Genomic DNA, 21809 nt, shown 5'->3' on the forward strand with positions numbered 1-21809 from the left:
TTTATCCACACAAAGTGTAATTAATTTTCAAGATTCAAGTCACACTCATGAATGGACCTTTCACTTTGGCCTAGCGTGAGGATTAGTGGTTGACTGCAGAACACAAAGGTGAAAGTCAAAGGTGTAGTCATTAATTAGCTGCATGAACTACTGTGAAATTCAAAGGCCAAAACCAACTGAGCTTTTTTAATAATATAGAGGCAGTGAGGACCTAAGTCACTTCTTCTTTGTGGAACCCTGTGGTTAGAAGGTAAATGCAGATGAATAATAGAGGACTGTGCTAAAGTCCTTTCTTGATCCACCTGTTGAAACTGGGGCCAGCGTCTTTGCTGGGAAGCAGGTGTCCATGCACTTCTGCAAGGGGCCTTCAGCTAAATCTCCAACTTGCATCACAAATGCTCTGTCCAAATCTCGCTTAATAGCTGTTTAAAGGGGACTAATACGTTTTGTGTGTGTGTTGCAGCTGTTTCGTGGCTTGCCAGGGAAACGTTGCTGCTAATGTTACTTGAGAGCCTTAAAGAAGAAAGTTAAATGTTTTACTTCTGTTCTGTCGGACTGGGCTTCAAAAGAAACGAGTCTCCTTGAGAGTGTGACTTGGCCGCACCAGACGCCACAAGGATATTACATGAAGTTGTCAAAATCACAAAACAGGGTGATTCATCATTTTGCTCATAATGTAACTCAAGCAATGCAGACCTCTCATTAAGTTTCCATTATGAGGCTGACTTCACTGAGTCTGTAACGCTCTCTTTAACTGCTCTCAGCAACGGTCACTTCTTTCAACTGACTCTTAAAAATAAGAAAAGGCAAATATGTATTGCAATGTAACCATTTATTTCACTCCACTACAAAATTATATAATTATTTGAACTATGATACAGTTTCCACATATACATAATGTACAGTTTAAAGAGAAAGTGAGGATATGATACAAGTAGTGTACAGTGAAAATAATCCTTTCATATAACATTTGAACATATTTTCCATGAGTTTTGCTTGTAACATTTTTGAATTCTTTCAACAGGTTAATGTTCTTTGTTTATATGTGACAGACTAAATATAATACTGATATGAACATGGAGTAAAATCAGACTAAATGAAAGTACATTTTGACTGTTGAACCCTTACAGTGAATAGCTCTCAAATGAATAGCATTAATGAAGATATTTCCCACTGAAGAAATCCAGTCCGTCCCTTTTTAAAGATATTTGAGTAAGTTATATTTTTTCCTGTAACCACTAATTCCCACCAACAGTCTAAAATGACAACTTTTTCCAGTTAGAATTTTCCTACATTTCAGACTACTGGCTGTTTGTACTACGCACCATATCTAGCTTTATCTTTTCATTGTTGTCAAAAATGAATAAGGTTTTTACGATCCATTTACAAATTGTTTTTCCCTTAAATATACCAAGCCATGACATTACTAGTATCACATAGCTAACTCATGTTCTTAGCACAGATGTTGTGTCATCTATTCTATTGATAATCCATTGATTTGATGAGGCAATGGAAGTGGAAACATCAGTCTGGGCAGAAAGTAAATATTTTGGTGGTCTATGCAGAGAAGAGAGCAGTCACGGCACAGTATGTTTGATCATCACTTCACATCCAAACAAATGTAACTGGTTTTGATAACTGCAATCGCTGATCATTATTGAAAAAAAAAAAAAAAGTTGATTACATTCATCAATCCAACCAGGATGTCACAGGAAGTGTTTGTTTTTTTAAATTATAAACACTGGCAGTCTGGATCCTCTGGGAGGCAATTCTGCAGTAGAACTAACAGAGGTAGCAACTGCATGTGTACAAGTATTAACAACAATGTAAAATGACATTTGTACTGTTACTTAAATATGGTAACTGCATTTTCATTCAGGGTGAGATAGGCCACTATGGACGGAAACATTTGTATTTGTGTTTCATTCTTTCATTCACAAAACACTGAGATGTTTCCATTCTCTGAGTTTTGAGGAAAACTAGGACAATGGCTACTTTCACTCTCTGCTAATGCAATTATCAGCCTCGTATTGCTTCATATTTTCATATTAGCTACATGTATAAAGCAAATTTTTTAAGCCACAAAATAAACTTGTAAAATAATATATATTTTTTAAAATTTATAAAGATTTGAAAGTTCACACAAAAATTGCCATCTAACCAAACAGTATGTCAAACCCCAAAAACTATGTGTTTGGCAAATTCTACAGTACAAATAAAGAGGACGGACCTCTATGATGGTGGCTATCCTGCATGCTCACTGCACGGAGAATGGATCTATGATTTTTTGTTCCTCAAAGTACATTCAATTAGTGTGTCTATGTCATGTTTTATAAGGTAGGTATACGAGAAAAAATCTAACACTACTTTGCTGCCAGAAAGCTTTTCTAAGAAATCCTAAGGTTCCTCCTCTAATCTAATCAAAGTGCCACGGTGCTTCAAAAATGTAAGAGTGACTGAAATAACATGTACGTCGACTGTGAGTATTGGTTTCTACAAGATGGGATAAAGTTGTTGTTGTAAGCAAAGGAAAAGGTTGCTGAAAACGGAACCCTTTGTTAGGGAGAGTAGCTGGAGGGAAGCAGCTTGAAAACAAAGGTTTGGAAGAAAAACAAAAGATCATTATGAAAAGAAAAAGGTTCCTGGACAAATTCAGACCAAGGTACCACAGTCATGTAACAACCATATCAGTCCACTAAGCCACACAGGACCCTCCACATGAATCCTAAATTTTTCCAGGCAAGACAAAGATAATGTATTCTAACTTTCCTCCTATTTTCAACCAATTGAATGTGCAGCAATTATATTTAATTGCTGTTGTGGAGCTAGTCCAATAGCACTACAGCAGATGTAATAATCATTATAGAAAAGAGCAAATGAACCAGAACACAAGCCTGCTTCTTACTCCATGCAAACTGCTCCTCCTGTGTACAACAGTAACAGTAACAAGTCTTCGTAACTGGGAAATTTCATGTTAGGTATACCACACTCTTTAATTACTAGTTACTTAAAAGAACAAGAAAATACATGACAACTGAGTGTGTGGAATAATCAAGCATTAAAACACAACTATCTAGTCTAACTATCATGAGCTGCGCACTGGCTCATTCCAAAGGCACCATTACCGAACAGGGGTGAAGGATGGGGTTAGGTTAGTGTACAGAGCAGGAAGATCAATTTCATTTATTCATTTATTTATCTGTCAGTCTTAGCAGCTGGTACATCTCCAACTTCACCATCCACTTTATACATTTTATTACCGACTTATGTTAGAATAGAGTCAGACCTCTAAAGCATCGCATGGTGCTTTTATTCACCAACAAATGACAGATGATCCCCCCCTGTTTGTGAAGGACTATGTCTGGGACTATCTCCTGTTCTGACAGGAAAACCTAAAAGTGCAATGTTTGGTCGCATCCCACATTATCTCCAAGGAAAATGGTCTTGCCATTATTCTGAATGGAGATACTGTCTTCAGTGCATTTTTAGAAGTATTTCTCTGTGGACCTTGTTTCTCACTTCAGGTTCTGGAAGAGAAGTTGATTCCTGTCACCATCTTCTGGATCTTCTCTTCATTCTTCAGTATGTTGGACCTCACAGCACAAATCTTGTCCTGCTGGTCCTTGATCAGCTGCTCCAGCTCAGCTAGTTCAACTTTGAGAGGCTCCACTGCCCGGTCTGTCGCTCTGCATGCACACATAAAAACAAAAAGGGAATCATTAACTACTTACATGAATTACCTCAGAATGAGTTGAGACACCGCCCATGGTGACCAGCAAATACAGTGATGGAACACTCATATGTTGTTGATAAGATGTTTTTCTCAAGCAGCACCTCAGAGTTGCTCATCACTTTCAGTTTAAGTATGACAACAAATCAGACAAAATGTAAAATGACATTGTGAAACGAAGAGTTGATATTCCATCCTTCCACCATAGCAAGATAAGACAATTATTTTGCCTTATTTTGAAGGCAGCACTGAATAGAAGTACTGGAATCAGCAAATGTGATAGAAAGTTAGCACCCCTGCATGAGAGTCTGTATACGAACCAATGCTGGAAATAAAAAGACTATATTCAATAACACATTAAAGGACATTGTGTAGGTGCCAACACACCTCTGCTCTTGCAGCAAGGCCTGTGCGTGCTCCTTGTTCTCCCGTCGCCAGGTGTGCAGTTCAGCCTGCATGGCGTCCATGTCTTCCTGGATGTAGTCCATGATCTTACCCAGAGGCAAGGAGCTGCGGCACACCGTTTGGATGGATGAGCGCAGCCGTTCAATCTCCCTCGTCACCATGTCCTGCTCTTTCTTCCGCGCTGCTTCAGAGACCAAGTTCTGGAAGGTGGTATGATGGGCGAGTTGTGGGGGATAAAAACAATGCCATCAACTTACAAAGCATACAAACATCAAATATAATTCTGGGAGGGGAACTACTCATTAATTTCATGAGCATGTTATAGTACATCAAAGTCTTATTGGGTAAAGAAAGCAGCTAAAATGTGTTCTTATAATCTGCTTGTTTTATCACTCAGCACTGTATCTTACAGCTGTAAGAATACACACAAAATCACTTGTGTGTCCCTAGAGCAAACATAATAAACCCTCTTTAGGAATTCTACCTTTGCCAGCAACTAGAGCAAGGCTGCATTTAGTGGTTTAGGATTTCAAGGCTAAAAATGTTAGGCAGGAATTCTACCAACCTAGCTGTATATATAAAGATCAAACGTGTGGCTGAATTGTGTCGGCCAAAGTAGGGGGACTGGCTGACGGGCTGGTGAAGGCTTCCAGTGTATGGTGTGTGGTTGAGGAGGGGTTTGCTGTATCCCAATTACACTCAGTCCCTTGATGGAGAAAAGGAGGGGAAGGTATCAGGGAAGGACCTCCCTTGGCAGGGAGCAAACCGAAGGATGTTTGCTCAGCTGGGATTCGCAAGGCCTCTGAGTGTGTGTGTGTGTGTGTGTGTGTGTGTGTGTGTGTGTGTGTGTGTGTGTGTGTGTGTGTGTAATGCAAAAGCACTCAGTACTGCAACCCCAAAGCCACACACACAAACACCAAGCAGAGGATCAGGCGAAGCATACAGTGGACACACACAGCCCCCACCCGCACTCCTGGTCTTAAAGTCTTGTTTATTTTAGTAACAGGCTGTGGCAGTGGGGTTATTTTACTACAGTATTGAGTAACAACTACTACACTTATTCATCCTTTCAAGTCTTGGCCCAATTTATGCCATTTGGCTCCACAGATGGGAGCACCTGCCTTCATCAGGCAGCAGAAATCATAATTGCGACAGTGTGTAAACTAAATGACAGCTTCCTCTTCAAAACACACAATCTGTCATACAGCCCGCTCCGGTAGGTGCATATAGCATTTTCCTTATCAAGCCATCTCTTAAAACAAACTAAACGACTCAGTAATTACAATTTTAAAAGACAGCTTGACTAGACCAGACCACACTGCAGAAATGACATCAAACACCATTGTTTGCCATCATTTCTTTTCAGGAAGCAAGTACAAATTTCTGACAACCTCACTCTTTGTTACCCGTCTGTGGTGGCTCACGAGTGTGAGGGTTGAAATGCCTTGGCTCAGCGGTCCCCCCACAAGGTGGGTGGCTTTCCACTGGGTGCCGTGAACCCTGCAGCTAGACAAACACTCTACGGCTCATTCGGCCTGCCTGGCTGCGGTTTGCTCTACATAGCCCAGACAGGACCCATGGCTTCGTTCTATTTGCCGTCCTCTTGCTACCTTAGCCCCCCCCCCCTCCTTCTCTGTTGGAAAATAAAAAACTTGGCGTGAAAACATGACCCCTGGTTCGTGTGCACTCTGTCCGGCTGGATATAAATCACTGCTTTATGGAGGTCTCTGTCGGGGTCTACAAGACCTATGTGCTCCTAGTTTTCCTTTTTCTCACCCAGATCACAGAACAATATTTAGATGTGGTGACCACAGAGGAGTAGGAGGTGAGCGAGGAGGAAGGGGGGGCAGGTTTTCCCATTATCTCAGACATGATGAAAGCTCCAGGCAATGGAGAAGACAGAGCCTCTCGCTGATGCTAGACAGGGCAGGTGGACTAACAGGAGGTAGCTAGGTCTGGTGTTTCATACCTACAGTATCATATCGTAGTCTGAGCTATGTCTATCTTCTAAAAGTCCATAAATAAATATTCTAATCTTGTTTTGATCAGCGTTGAAAGATAAAATGTTGGTTCAGTTGAATCTCATGCTTTAACTAAAAACTCAGTGCTTGGCTCTCCTTCAAAGGAGGGACAACAGAATGAAATACTCATGGGCTATAACACTGCAAGGTACACTACAATGTGAAATTCACCCTGTCATCACATGCTTAATTAGCTTAATTAGGAAATACGTGCAAAAATGTGCTTTATGGACTGCTTATAGGGATTTTCTGTGGCAAGAGAAAAACATTCTTCAAAGTATCCTCTGACATGAAAAATAGCTTGCAAGCATGGGACCTGTCAGGGGTGGAGGAACCTCTAGGGTATCATTAACTAGAAAAACAAAAATGTAAACACTAGTTTTACAGATGATAATGAGAAATCAGCTTCTAATAGAGGGCAGCAAGCCTCACTCAGTACTGTTCATTTATCAGCTTCTGGTTGGAATAAGAGGATGAGAGACAAATGTAATGTAAAAACCTCTCACTGGAGCTTTGCCCATAATCAAGACGAATCAATTTAAGATTTGTTAAAGTTAAAGTTGTGATGGCTCAAATGTCAGTTGCTGACGACCATCAAGGTTTATGAACGCACGTGGATTCCTCTCACATCACCACCAACTCAAATGTGAAAAAACAAGTTTTGTCAAAGTATGTTATAGATCAGCGAAGACCACATATAACAACTGCAGAGCTTCTGGGAACAATTCCCTTAGCTACTGGTGCCCATTTGGACACTGACACACACTCTGATGGTTTTTACAGTGTGTTCCTCTGGCAGATCTGAGAGGTGAGCCAGGGAGCGAAGCTTAGGATGAGAATTGGCTCTGGACGTTGTTTATGGGCTTCCTAGCCATTTTTCATAGAAAGCCATTTAAAAGTCTAGCTAGATCATAAAAATAGCTTGGAGTCGGTGAGGTGAGGAGAAAAGCTTATAGCCAATGAGGTTACAGGATGTTGTTGCAAGGTCACTGTAGTCCCTTGGGGAGACAACTGAGAACACCATCCTGGGCTATGGGGTGAACTGAAAGGAAACTTCCTAAGGGACCAATGGCTTTAGTAACTAACAATCTAGAGCTATATTTAAATAAGGTGGCTTGCCATTCAAACATTCTCAGGGAGGGAATAGGTAGCTTTAAGGTTTTTGAAGGCCTCTGATCATGATTTAAATATGTTGTCAAGGTTGAGGTTTGTGGCAGCTTCAGGTAGGTACTCCTCAAAAACTTAACCAAATTCCTAACAAGTCAATATGACCTCTACAAAAGTAATATAACTAATGGAATGCCACAGGGTCATTTCCTTGTGTTTCCACAAAAAACGCTGAATGTTTATGAAGACACAGAGGTCTGCAGAGAGGAGTATTTATTTTCTTGACAATTCTGCAGAGGGAATTCTGGCCCTTCTCCTCCGTGCCTCTCACTCAACAGCCATCCATTTGTGCGCCACAGGGTTTATTTATACATTACAAACGTTCATCAAGGCTAATTTGATGGGGGTAAAGAAAAGGGGGAAAAGAGTACACAAAAATTCTTATGAAAACGCAGCTGCTGCAAGGGGCAGATTCTGTCTAAATAAAAGGAGAAGTATCTTGGAATAATATACAATGCTGCCGAGGGGTCACAAGGAAGGTCATCCCCATAAATATACAGCAAAGGCTTTGGTTGCACACACAGTGGCGGTAAATGGCAAAATACAATCATTTGATTGTTGAAGTATTTCCTTTATTTACATCGGTACAGAAACGGAGCGGTTGCATTAACAATATCAAAATTAATTTAGGAATGACAAAACACAGAAACAACATAAAGGCTGCATTTCCAGAAAATGTACTAAAAGAACATGATGTTGAGTATTAACGTAAGGGAATTTGTGACTTATTCAGAAACTGTGTTTTGATAAACATCAGCGTTTTGAAAAATGAATTTCAGCAGCTGAAATTTCAGACCTGTCATACCACATAGAATGAGGAAGCTCAATATTTACATTTTTGTCCCTGCGTGTTTTACCGTGATTACAAGAAAAAAAACGACTCCATTAAGCTGACCTCTCCACCCTTTCATGTCAGGAAGGAAGTCATTATAGTTCTTTATACAGCTGACGATGCGAAGGCCAGTAATGATGGAGGGGTGGACTGAACTAGTGCTATGTGCAGACATACCTGCTCTAAGCTGCCCCTGCAGACCATACAGGATACCATGAAATGAAGGTTTGAAACCCCTGAAAGCTGAGGAGGCTGCATTAAGAAAATTAGGATAAACTCTACAAGGCTCTGCTCATGTTACACAAAGAGCTCTGCTATTCTGGATGTTTTGCCTGTGTGTGTCGGTGTGTGTATGTTTGGCTGGAACTGAATTAACTTTTGACATAAATTCTTCTTAAGAGAAGTGTTAAGGTGGGTAGAGATATGTAAAAACTATATTTAACACATGTATGTAAAAGGTGGATAAATGCCAGGCCTTTAAATTCCTGTTGAGCTATTTCAGTTTACTGGTGGCGCAGCTACAACGTCAGGTGTGAGTTATGAGGGATGATGTCTGAGACCGCAGTTAGGGAGGGAATAGATGAGGAGCCTTTGTGCATGAGTGACAGTCCAAAATAGTGCATCTATTGGAGTCAGGGTGGTCAGCTAAGAAGGGATGCAGGGAGAGTATGCTTCAGTGGGGAGGACCACCCAAAGCAGACAGTGTACACCACCTCACACCATAGAGTACAGACAAAACTGTAAGCTTCACACTGATTCACATTCCAAATAACGATGAAAGAGCACTGCTCTCTCTGGCTAATAAATAAGCTGACAGAAGGGAATGAGTAATGGCAGCAATGCGTCACCTTGACAAAGCTGGTCTATCATGTCTAATATGAAGTCTACCCCAAAGAGGAGATGAGAAGAAAGGTCTTACTAGAACATCTCAGCCTGTGTGCAATGAAGTTTTTAGTGAAAGCGTCAAAATACAACAAGACTGAAAACCCGAATGACTGAAAAATTGGTTGTGCAGTGTCTGTTTTCTGCAATAACCTGTACACATGTAAGAAAAGAGTGAGAAAAGAAAGATTCCCCTAAAAGTTCCCAAGATGACTGATATTCTGAAACTGTACACAGCACAGAGAAGTCTGCAACAAAAACAAAATCAAGCATACCTAAAACATTGAGCAACCCCAGAAAACAAGCCCATTTTGCTCCAGACATCTTGATGTGTGTATCAGTTGTGTGTGGTCTGTTAGAGGCCATACTTGCCCTGCCTGGTTATCAGCCCTTCAGCTTCATTGAAGGGGAACATTTTTGTGGTTTCAAGGCAGTGCAATTACACCTTTCCACTTCATTTGTTTATATATTTCTTTTGATAATAACCAGTGTTGCACTGGGCATGGTCAAAATGCTTACCCTGGGAAGCTACATTTCCAGAAACAATGGCTGGTAGAACTGATGGGGAGGTTTAACATGGTCTCTTGTGTCAATGAGCTGGAGAGAACTAGGCTGGTACTGCCCTCTAGTGGAGATGGAAAAGATCTACTACTATAAGAGTACCTACCTGGTCTTTAGATTTGGAGGAAGATGGCGATAATTCATAGTCTTTCTTGGTTTCAAGGATCTTTTTCACAAGGCCACCTAAGGTGAGAGAAACAGCAAGAGGAGAAGTGAAAGATCTACTTCATCAAACCACCAGGTGTGAGAGACATCAAAAGGCATTATTATGACTTTCAAAATAAGGGCGAACTAGAAGGAAATGTGACTGCGTACCGTGTTTCTCTTCACTGTCTATTTCTTGTGGACGATCCTGTAAAAGAAAAAAAATGTTCGATAACTATCCCAGACTTACGTTTATCGATGGCATTTAAACAACTCACTGTTCAAGTCACTCACCACCTCCATCTCAGGAGCATCTGAGGGCGGAGGGACAGCCTCCTCCACGAGAAATTGTTCATCTTCATCCTCCTCATCCTCAGATAGCTTCTTCCCTTCCATGATGACAGGTGCTGAGGGCTTGGCACTTGACAGTCTGGAAGAAAGACAAAGATTTTAAAGTAATATGGTTTGTACTGTATGACATATGTCGTCTTGTGGCTAACCGGTTAGACTTGCTCCACTTACTCCATTATTAAACAATTACAAACATTATCTTCATTCAGTGTGCTGATTCCATTTGGTTTAAAAATCTAAGAGATCAATCTGTCCCACTGTCAGGAACCGTCCTGGCCACTATAAATGAGACTTATGACATCAGTGAATATGTGTGGTGAAGTTACCTCTCAGCTGAGTTCACATCAGTGTAACTCTCCTGTCTCTTGACTCGAGGAGGTGCTGGGCGAGCACTGCCAGGCCGTGCTATTCGTCTGTTGCTTTGGGATTAAAGGATTGTACATATTACTGAAAAAAACTGTTAAACTATCAATTTTAAAACTAAATATGTTCACATTTATACAAGTCATTTTTGTTTAGTTTCACAAGCTATGTTATTTCTCTTACAGGACTAATTCTCTGTTAACAGCTCTGTGGGATTTTCCAAATGTCTATTTTGCGACGGCTACGCTGAGTCATTCAGATTTTGGGATAAGAACCATTGCTTGGAACAATAAACTCTCACAGTATTAATAAAACTGCTATAACACAGCTGCCTAACCAATTTTAGCCAATTAGTCAGTTAAATATCAGAACAGTCTCAATTATCCAAATTAAGGCAATTATTCAACTGTGAATTCTACTGGAATTGATCCTGGATTGGTTTGAGAAGCAAAACTACAACAACTTTAAATAAATAAATGCAATAGTATGCAATGCAATAACACTCAAATTAGATTCACTATAATTACTTCATTATTATAATTATACAAATCAACATCGCTCTGACACAGTCTCATCAAAACACTCTGAGCTTCATCAATGTAATATTTATTGCATGAAAACTGTGCAGCATTGCATTATATTGAATATCGTTCAGGTATTGGTCATAGTGTGCACATGTTTATATACATGTTTGACAGTCGAATTAGTTGAAACCACATTTATTTGTATAGTATTTTATGATGATCATATTGTCAACTAGAAATTCATTATGCTTGTTCTTCAAGATTACTCCTAACTATATAGATTTGAAAGAGAAGAAAACTATATCATGCATTTAGCTCTCAGTCAATCATGCAAAGATTTCCATAAGTTTTGGATCCTGTCACAAAAATTAAATAGGTGCTAAGTTGTTTCTACATTTACGAGGGTCTTCCTTGGTGAAACTACAATGGTGCAATGCTTTAAATGTTGCTGTTGCAAAGACTTGTGGGACATTATCTCCTTTCCTTTGGTAAAGGATGGTCCAATGTATCCTATGCTAAAGGAGATAAAAAAGGAAGCACTGAGGCTCCTTTCCTCAGTATTTAGAGAATTCGACCAGTTGTTGTCATGGCTGCCATTTAGATACCTCCGGGTCATTTCACTCAGTTAGGAACCTTCCTAAGCAAAAAAGACTATTATAACCGCAGCCCTTGTCTCCTGCTACTCCTCCATCTGACCACCAGATGTCCTCCCTGTCACTTCTCTAACACGAGGCTTTCCCCACCCACCTACACACCTGTTCCCATTCCCCTCATTAGCTCCCTGCATATGCACCAGCCCTTTTCCACAGTCATGTTCTTTGTAGACTGCTGTCTAGCCATCCTGCCAGTTTGGGTCCTCCCTACCTCTGCTTTGTAAACCAACTGTAACAAACTCATAGTGTTTGCTAAGTGAGTGAAGGTGTTGACTGTACAGACCTGGAAGTCATGTCAGATGGCACCGAGGAGCCTGCAGCATCTCCATTATCCTGAGGGACAGGTCTCTGGGCTAACTGAGCATCTCCATCTGTGAAAGGATCACAATGTCTTGTAGTTAGATCAGTACAATATAGCAAGGATTAGGGCTATCCATAGCATTGTGGATTGTGAGAGTTAAGTGCACTCCTTTGTAACAAATGTATACTAATCTTCTTTTCTCTGGCTTAAATGCTACCACTCTAAAAAAAAAAAAAAAAAACAGCTCCAGCTACTAACACTGGCATGATTTAGCTATATAAGCTTAGCCTTTGCGTCTTTACACTGACCTCCACCTCACACTAAGGATGAATTTGAGTGCTCTGTTGGAAAACCTCCTGCCTTCCTTCATATCCTTGGAAAAGTAACTTAAAACCCACTGAAAGTTGTATCTTTGCTGACCTTCAATACTTTAATTTCACACCTGGATGCAATGATGTACAGCTGTACTTGTGGATCATGTGATATCGCTGTTGGGTGTGGTTACAGGTTCAACAAAGCAAATTTCTGATCACACCAAAGGAAGCTTTTAACCAGAAAGGGCAATAGAGCAGCTTTTTAGCCTGGTGTTTAGTTACACTCCAAGATGTGCTGCTTAGTTGTCAACAGAATGAACAAGTAAACTCAAAAGACAGGACATTCTCATGTGCTCCTTTTGTGGAATAAACTTCCAGTTGCTGTTAGGGAATTTGGCCTGTTGTAATGCAGCTCCCTGTTCTGCTGTGTGCCTCGGTGTCTGGCCCTGGTTTGCCCTTGTTTTCTGTTGTGTGCCTTGCTGTGAACCTGCTGGCTCCTCTTGCTTCCGCCAAGTGGGCAAACTTTGTTCTTTTCTCTTGGATTTAGAATGATGTGAAGACTCACTATCGGACCCATACATAGATTTTATACTTTTGGACTTAACACTGAACTTTTCTGGAATTTCTATAAGCCATTATAACTTTCTGTTTATTTCTACAAATGTCTTTGTGTATTTCCCACATACAGCTCCTATTCTAGAGTTTGGGCTAGGTCAGGAGCCGTTGCAACCTCAGGCCAGTTAAGCCCATTGAGACACTGTATCTGATATTGGGTTTTTCAAATAAACTTGACTGACTTGCTCAGAATATCATTGCCCTTAATCACTTGGTCAGTAACTCATTCACTCACTGAGTGACTGCCCTCAGTTCCTGGCTCATGGAGCAAGAACCCAAAGTAGCATTCTGACATTTTGGGGAAGATATTTCTTTGCTGCTTTACTCTGAGTCAGATGAGAAGATCAAATAATTTTATGCCTTGTGATTACAGTTCAGAGGAAGTTAACATAGCTGCGCTAAGTTAAAAGTCATCACCAAATGTATGGGTTATTTAGCTTATTTATGAGGATGATCAATGTCAGTACTCTCCTTATTTACTGCAGCTTACCATTGCAATCCTAAAAATGCATCTTTGATCAGTGCATGTGTTTAATGTTGACCCCATTTCCACAGAAAAAATTCTTGTGTGAATGTTAAAAACCTTTATATGCTCCTCTGCATGTGGCTGCATAAGAGAGACAGAGGACACTTACCTCCCTCACTGTCAGATTCATCTGTTGAGAGTAAAAACAAGGTATTGTTGGTGTCCTTTCTAGTACATTTACCAAAATTACAGTGATGTCTACTTAATTTCATGCGACATGCAAAGTGTAGAATATGAAAAACAGATGAATCAAGAGGCTGTGTGTCTTTGCAATATTTTTAGAAAAATGTTTTTGTAGAAAACCTTTTCTCGCTGTCATTTCTATGACGCTTTTATTGTCTCTGTCAAATGTAGTCCTGCTGAGTCACCTACCTCCCATAAGGGAACTAGTCAGTGATTTTATAACACAAGTGAAGTGCAAACAGAAAGCAGTCAACTGTCAACATTATATGAGACAACTGTATTAACTATGTGAGATGTGTTATACTATAGGTGATTAATATAGGGTGTTAAGGGGAGAGTGGGTTTGGAGGGTTACCTTGACCTCCAATTTTGGGTCTCCGCCTCTGCCCTTTGGCAGATGAAGGCCGAGGTATTCTAGCTGGACTGTCTGACTGTGAGAGGAGGAGAGACAAGTAGGAAAAAGACACAATTTTAGGATAATAAGCACCAAAAGGCAACACGTCACTTACTAACGCTTGGGATAGTTTGGAGAAACCTTTTTACGTTTGGTTCTCTATTATGCTAACTATGACCATTCATCATTTTCTTTGTTAAGTTTAGGGTACACTGAGTTGCTATTAAGCAGAAATTAACATGCCAAATTATCTTTTAAACCACACATGCAGACATGCAAAATATGAATATTAAGAGTTGTAAAGAAAGAACAGTGAAGTGTGGTTGTAGGGTCAATATACATTATTATTTAAGCCCAATATCAGCTAAACATACTGGGTCAGATATCAGAAAACATACAACATGATTTTACCAGTATATAAATATCTGCATGGAGCAACATTCTAGCATGGTAAACAAGCAGTTTCCTTTTGGAAAAGCAAAATGAAAGAAGGCAAAGTGAGAGACAGAATAGGAATTGGAAGCTTCAACATCAGAAATGTAATAAACTTTTTGCAGAGGCCTCATGCAAAAAAAATATACAGCAATGGAGTTGAATGAGGGTTATATTATTTGTATTTTGTGCCAGAGCAACAAAATATTGTTGGATGGAATAATAAAAACCCTCGCCCACCAAAACATCAACAAAATAAAGCTGAAATGGAGCTGTATATTGTAATATAATTGTGCGAGGTAACCAACTCCTTTCCATGGTTGAAACAGGGCAATTTTATGCTTAACTGAACACTCAAGCCTTGCTAAACATTTCATCTTTGAAATGGCTATCTGAACAAGCAAGTTAGTGAACTCAGTTGTTTTACAGCTGACTTATGGAGCTAAAACATTCAGTATGGCCCATGTCATTAGTAAGTCTGACAGCACACTGGTTGACTTTTGATTTAGCATTGCAAAAGTGATCCAGAGTAAACAGCTGCATTGCTTACACGCAGGGAATTCCCTTGTGGGAGCAGGAAAGCTGTTGAATGCAAAGTGCATGTAATTTTACAAAATAAAGCTGGAAGCATGCAAGTTGCACATGAATGACGACAACTTTAAAGACATTCAAAACGGATAAATAAATATTGGATTCTAATTACACTGACAGATACTCGATGCATCATCTTCTGCAATTAAAAAGTGTTATTGAGCCATCTCTGCTAGTACAGTAAGTTCTCACCTGGTTGTCAACTGCATCTGCAGGCTGTACACAGCAAAGAACACTGCCTTATGTAACGTCACATTTATCAATTATACAGTTAATAAGAGCAAACGAGACCTCACATGCCTTATACACTACAGTCCATTTTAGCACTAAATCAAGCAGCCAGCAAAGCCATTCTAAGACTAAAATGTCTGCAATATACAGGTCTAATTTTCTACTGATTGTCTCTGCGGGGTTGAATACCTTTTCACTTGGGTTTGGTTCCTTGGAAGAATAAGAGGCACAACATTAGAAAATAAATTTGACTTTTTTATAACCTGTATAAAAAGTCAAGTTTAATTTTTCAACTATGTAAACAAATAAAATCAGTGACTAACTCTAAATTTCTTAATTGGCTGATTAAACATACAGGAAACTACACCATACTGTAACTGCAGATGAGAAAATCAAATGAACTCAAAATAAGTGTAATATTAAAAAGTGTGTACTTTTGGCCAAAGGAACTTACAGCTGGCACAGGTTTGGCTGTTTTGCTGGGCTCTTCAGGGCTGGGTTTTTGCTGTGGTTCCTCTGACACTCTGGCCTAAACACAAACATACACATTAAATGTAAATATTGGTATTTTGTTGTCAATATGTATGTGTAAAATGTGTGTGGGCTTAAGAAGTTGTACCTTGCTACTGCCATTCTCTACACTTTTGTTCCTCTCGTCCCCCTCTTTGTGACGCTCTCTTTCTTTCTCCCGCTCTTTGTCTCTCTCTCGTCGTTTTTCCTTGTCTCGTTCCCCTTCTCTGTGGGAATCCCTCTCTCTTGTCTTTTCTCGCTCTTTTTCCCTTTCTCGATCCCTCTCTCTATCCTTCACTTTGTCCCTGTCTTTAACTCGTCCTTTGTCTCTATCCTTGTCTCGCTCCCGGTCTCGGCTCTTGTCTTTGTCACGGTCTTTGCCGCGGTCCTGTTCACTGCGGTGGTGCTTGTCAGAACGCTCCCTGTCCCGGTGGTGCTCTTTCTCCCCATCCCTACGTCGACTTTCCTGCTCCTTGGGCTGGTCTGGGTCCTTCTGGTCCCTGCTCCCACTGCGCTCTGTAATCTTTTTCTTGTCCTGGAATAGAAAATAGCAAAACAAAGGGTGAGGACTTAATGCTAGCCACAGCCACATGCTGAAAAATTCATCATTTAAACATATTTGTTTGTAAATCAACAGTGCAACTTGCAAGGCTTCAGCCTAACACAGAAAATACATTTCACATCATACGTCGGATTGAGCAGTATGTAACTGAGTGGGGCTAAAGACTCTTACCTCTCTATCCAGGTGACGTTCACGTCCTTCCCTATTCTCCTTGTCCTGGGACCTGGAGGTACTAGCCTTGGTCTTCATGTCCACCTTTTCTCCTGCAAGTACTCGCTTCACTGCATCATCACTGGACAGCTAGAGTTTATTTGCAGGAGAGCCATTTAATTTAATACAGCGATAATATTAATGAGTAACATTTACTCTTGTTTCACTGAGTGTTTAACAAGAACGACAGTGTAGCATACATAGGAATGTCTACAAATCATGTCAGAAAGAATCTCCCTTTGTAAAGTGTCATTAAGCAAAACACTAAAACTGGCCCATGGAGGGGGCAAACAAAACTGTTCAAAGGTGCATCACAAAATGACACTGCAGCAATTAGGTAAAAAAAGGTAATGGACATTTCCTTGTTTCTTACAACAGAGGTGGATAACCCAACCTTCTGGTAATATGTTGCCCATATTTGTTTGGATTATGAATTCAACAGTTGGCCCATTCTTACACATCGCCCCTTTTAAGACTTCTCATGTTTTCATTACTTTTGTTTCATACAAGTTGAAAAACCTGAAATACTATCTCTATTACAATTGTAACCATATGGCTTCAAAACAGCAAAGTCATGTTGCATAAAATCTGAGAGGAATACATTTAGATTGTTAAGAACTTTCTGCGTGACATGATATCAAAATACAGCTATCCCCCAGGCACCAGCTCATCTGGTTACACTCCATCTCCAGGGTGCAATTAAAATATTTCAGAGTTCTCCCTGAGGTGGCTAGACAGTTTTGCCAAGAGTATAATATTTTGATGTGAAAGCTGATAAACACAGAATTTCCTTTTTATGTAGAGCCATATATTTGTGTCTCCAGCATAACAGAGACAACAATGTCAATGAATTTGAGAAATTGGAGAAATGGAATTTGAGTCTTTTAAATTTCACAGTCAGCTTTTCAGTGTGTGTGTGTGTTTAATCTTCCAAAAAGACAGACCTTGTTGAGGCAGCACTTGGCGATGGCCTGCAGCAGCTCATTGGTTTTCTCAGGCTCATGGCCAGCTACAATGCGTGCCGGCTTTGCTGCCAGGGGCTCGCCACTCACCAGCATCACGACATCTATGGCTTTCTGGAGGAAGACTATCTTAGAGTCCTTATCCTGCAAAGATAAAAGATGCTGTGATACCCAGGAGAGTGCACAGGAGAGAAACAAGATACCATCTGCTTGTGAGAGTAAAGGACCTCCAATGGGAGTTATTTTCCAATACAGTTTAGAATGATTTAACCCTTGAGAAATGTATATTCAGAGTTCAACCTAATTTACTCCTACCATGCAACAATTCTACATACCATGCATAGTTGATGAGTACTCAGTCCAGTTTAGTCCAATCTGTCCTCACATATAATTTCTGACTATGGTGGGCCCACAGTTTGTTTGCACACTCTGACTCCTCTCCCCTCCTGACCAGGCTACTTAAATTAATGTTATATTTTACTCAGCAAGGTGTGAATCTTAAAAGTAATCTTATACACGTTACAATTGTGACTTAACTCTCAATGTAATCTAGTGTAGTGTAATGGTTAGATTTCTCAAAATGACATCTAACAATTCAAGAGAAAATCTTGAATCTTGAAGTGCCAATGAGTAACAGAAAACCTGGCTTTATAACAAGGACTGCTGCAGACAGGGAGGAGCAAACTAATATCAACTACTCCTTTAATCCAATCCTTGAATTAGGTGTATATTTTGTATACATATTCTGATGGGCAAGCTTTAATCTGTATTGTCAACCATGTATCGTACTTTTCATTTCATTAAATTTTATACTGCTGTGAAACTAAAGATACGTTTTCAACAACATGGACAATAAAGTTCCTACCATTAATACTAAGATTAACATTCTAGTAGACATGTAATAGAACAGACACTATTCCAGGCAAATGACCCGGGTAAGCAGTGCTTCTAGTCTATCAGCCTGCTGCATCTGAGAAGCCTGCCAACTGTGTAACATAAGGATTTGTAGCTGGTGCAACCACCTGGTCTGTAACATCTGATAATTGCCAAGCCTTTGCAGTGTTCCTTTCATGACATTTCTATATAGTAACATGCTCTTGCACAGAGGCCTGTAAAGAATTAAGAAAATACAAAATTGACATAAAATATTATAGGGAATGAGTGGGAGGTAATAAATTAAAATGTTTCAGAAAATTTCAGATAATATATGAAGAGCAGTGCATTATTGTAGAGGCACAACAGTGTGATCTCTAAAAAATATGATGTATGTGACTGTAACATTACATTCAAATCGGAATGGAAGTTCTAATAATCTAATCAACACGTAGGGGCTATTGTATGTTTGTATCGCTGCAGGCTTGATTATTGTGATATTCCTGTCAGGTCTACCCAAAAACAATCTAGCTAAAATTGACTGTCAGTTTTAGTATAGAAAAAAAATCTTTCCTAGTTCATAAAGTACTGCATGATCTTGCACCAAAATACTTGTAAGACATACTTTTAGCAAAAACTTTTGGTGAGCACCTTTTAGCTCTTGTACCTCTGAAGCAACGTGCCCAGCGATCTGAAAGAAGCTTAAGTAGAGTATGTCTACATTTAGCCATTTAAATTTGTCTTTCAACATAAACTTACAACCTAACTGACTATTATCTATAACCATTTTTGCAATTGATAATAATATCTAAGAGGACTTGGAAATGTCATCATTATGTACTATTATGGGTTTCCGTTTTTATCTTTGAATATTTGAATATAAATAATAAATATTTGAATATTTGTGTCAAGGGCAGTAGTTTCAGTAAGAAAGTTGCTTAAATAATAAAATCACATTTTCACAATTGTTAATTGTCCTATAATATCCTGTAAAATACATATGAACAATCACTATGTTTAAGAGATCATTTGATATATCAGATTCACCCAGATTTTGGGTGAATGCCTCTCTCTATTCAATATTTGCCTACACTCATCAATCAACTTGTTGCACCACCAAGATACGACCTATGACAGTGCATAAAGAAACCATTTAAATTGTAAATACAACCATGACGAATTAAATTAGCTTTTAAGTTGTAAAGCTTCTAGTTTGAACACATTTTCTCCTCCTAGCCTATCACCTTCCAATCCAGTATTGATTTGGGGTCAGATCTCAAGCAGCAGACTTGAGTTCTGACACCTTGACAGGCCTCTCAGTCATGTCCTGCCAGATCCTCTCACTCAGAGAGTGTTACACAGGCAGCGTTTAATGTTACCTCCACACACAGACACCCTCAGACTGTCCCATACAACACACAGGTGATCTCCTACACAAGTAAGGCTACTGCTTAGGACATTCTAACATATTTTGTACACAAGAAAGCATATCAATAGAGAGAAATAAATAGGAGAACAAGACTATAATTACTAAAGAATAGGGATATCTGTTTGTGTAGCCGGCGGCCAGGAGGTAGACAAACAAATAGCCAAAAACAGTTTGACCGGGTGGACTGAGTGTAGTCAACTTACCTTAACATTATCTGACTTCATTTCATTCTCTCCATACAGGCCTTTCATAAAACCAGTGGTCCTTATGACCTGAAAGTGGTGAGAAATAAAAGTTCCATGCTTAATCATTAGATAATTTGCAATATTAACCATACAGGTCTGTAGTATATACTTCTATATCAACAGTGAAAATTCAGTTGTTGGACAATCCGATCCTGAAGTCAAACACATTGCTAATCAAAGGAAAGGAGTCACACGTTTCAACACGCTTCCCTTTATCAAATATACATGATGCTAAGGTGAAATATGAGACTGCCCAACAGGGGGAGAGTGAGAATGAGATCTCACTTCTGTTTAGAAAAGTGAAACAGATTTTACTCTGCTTGACATCTAATATCAAAGGATTTGTTGTGTGTAAAAAGAAAGAAAATGTAGTTGAGAAAAAGCAGTGTTGTGTGTGATGCAGTGGTTCCTATGCTATTTTATGTAGCACTTAATGGTAACATTAATATTTACCTATGTTACTTGGCCTACTACTAATACTTTTCTACCAGTGTTTGTGCTGATAAAGTGTCCCTTGTAGGATATCATTATCAACATCAATAGATACCAGTTTATATCAGAAGCAGTCACTAGTTGGTTTCCAAATCTGACCAGATGAGGATATGTTGGTATTAAAAAAGTTTTTGTTTTAACCTTCTTTGTGAACCTGAAGCTTTCCAATGCCCACTTGGTATATCCTGACAACACTCTCAATCTGAATAACAAACCATCTGACCCATCCAGTCCCACAGTCTAAACTGATCCCAACATCCTAGGAATCAGTAGTTTTTCTAGTAAGATTCTCAGTCCTTCCCAAAAGCTTCACGTGTATCTGTAACTTAACCATATACGTGTATGTACCTTAACTTATTTTGCAAGCAGCTTTGAACAGCTAGAATCCAGAACGGTAAAAGTATTTTCTTTATCCACAGTGACTAAGTTAATCAAAGCATAACGTAGTTAAACCTTAGTTTCCACTCTTATCCAGCAGCCCAACTGCGATAAGCTGCTGAACATCCGTGATCTCAACGTGACGGCTTCAAAGAAGCAGACAAATTTAGCCAACTTAGCTCCCACAATCGATTCATCACGGTTAGCTAACCACAATGGACAAAAATTGGTTTGTTGATTCCTGTGCGGGCTCAAGTCGTGCCTAGCAACTAGACGACGCCGTTGACATGGCTAGCTAACCAGTTATCACACGGTATTAACTTAACCGACAACCTGACATCGTATTACTGGTGAACGTTAGCAGTTCTTTGTTTGGTTGATGATTGACCTTGGTGGTTTAACTGCTTGGTCAGCTTTATTCGCGCTACAACAGACAATTTGATAGCTTGAGAAAAGCTCTGAAGGCGTAACGTTTTCTCGAAGTTAATGTTACTAAACTCTCTTGGTTAGCTTAGGGTCATGCTAACGTTGGTGCACTAGCTAGCTAACTGTTTGGCTTATGTGCGTTTTAAATGACACACGTCCTGTTGGAGTTAGCCTTTTTATAATGGGCATAGGCAAAATAGACTCTGATGTTATTTAAACATACGTCAGCTTGCTAACCTAATGTAACATTAGCAGATAAGTCTCACCTCACTGAAGATGTCGTGGAGGTATCGAAACGGGGGCTTGCTTAGCAGTTTCTCCGTGAGAGGCGGTTTCTTAATCACTTTGCCCAGTGTGTCCTGGGTCTTTTTTACCACTGCTGCATTCATCACAGCAGTTGAACGCAAAGCCAAGTAATTTAAGCACAGAAGCGACGGCAAAAACTAGTCCGGAGTGAGAAAACTTGGTTGGCTCTGTCGCCTGGTTGCTATGTCAATATTCT

General features: G+C 39.7%; 1 protein-coding gene across 2 annotated transcripts; it reads right to left on the reverse strand.

Moving 5' to 3' along the window:
• Window positions 1-836: 836 nt before the first annotated feature.
• traf3ip1 (TRAF3 interacting protein 1) lies at window positions 837-21774 on the reverse strand. 2 transcript variants are annotated; one of them, XM_022741274.1, is made up of 16 exons: window positions 21574-21774; window positions 19970-20038; window positions 17447-17608; window positions 16464-16592; window positions 15840-16265; window positions 15675-15749; window positions 15410-15430; window positions 13928-14003; window positions 13499-13519; window positions 11917-12004; window positions 10420-10512; window positions 10037-10172; window positions 9914-9950; window positions 9705-9781; window positions 4118-4335; window positions 837-3686 (listed from the first exon to the last, which is right to left on the reverse strand). In XM_022741274.1, the coding sequence occupies exons 1-16, from the start codon at window positions 21694-21696 to the stop codon at window positions 3521-3523; spliced, it is 1917 nt and encodes a 638-aa protein (XP_022596995.1). In that variant the 5' UTR covers window positions 21697-21774; the 3' UTR covers window positions 837-3520. The 2 variants fall into 2 exon arrangements, with proteins under 2 accessions (XP_022596995.1, XP_022596996.1); XM_022741275.1 differs by lacking the exon at window positions 15410-15430.
• Window positions 21775-21809: the final 35 nt, after the last annotated feature.

Source organism: Seriola dumerili, unplaced genomic scaffold (genome assembly GCF_002260705.1).
Source record: "Seriola dumerili isolate Sdu_G_001 unplaced genomic scaffold, Sdu_1.0 BDQW01000052.1, whole genome shotgun sequence".
Lineage (NCBI taxonomy): Eukaryota > Metazoa > Chordata > Actinopteri > Carangiformes > Carangidae > Seriola > Seriola dumerili.

Excerpts from the sequence above, each read along its gene's own strand:
- traf3ip1 (XM_022741274.1), bottom strand. The coding sequence starts at position 21,696 with ATGAATGCAGCAGTGGTAAAAAAGACCCAGGACACACTGGGCAAAGTG. Across the intron at positions 14,004-15,409 it reads AACCAAACCCAAGTGAAAAG|TCAGACAGTCCAGCTAGAAT; the intron begins GTATTCAACCCC and ends CTCCTCTCACAG. Across the intron at positions 9,951-10,036 it reads ATGCTCCTGAGATGGAGGTG|GATCGTCCACAAGAAATAGA; the intron begins GTGAGTGACTTG and ends TTTCTTTTACAG.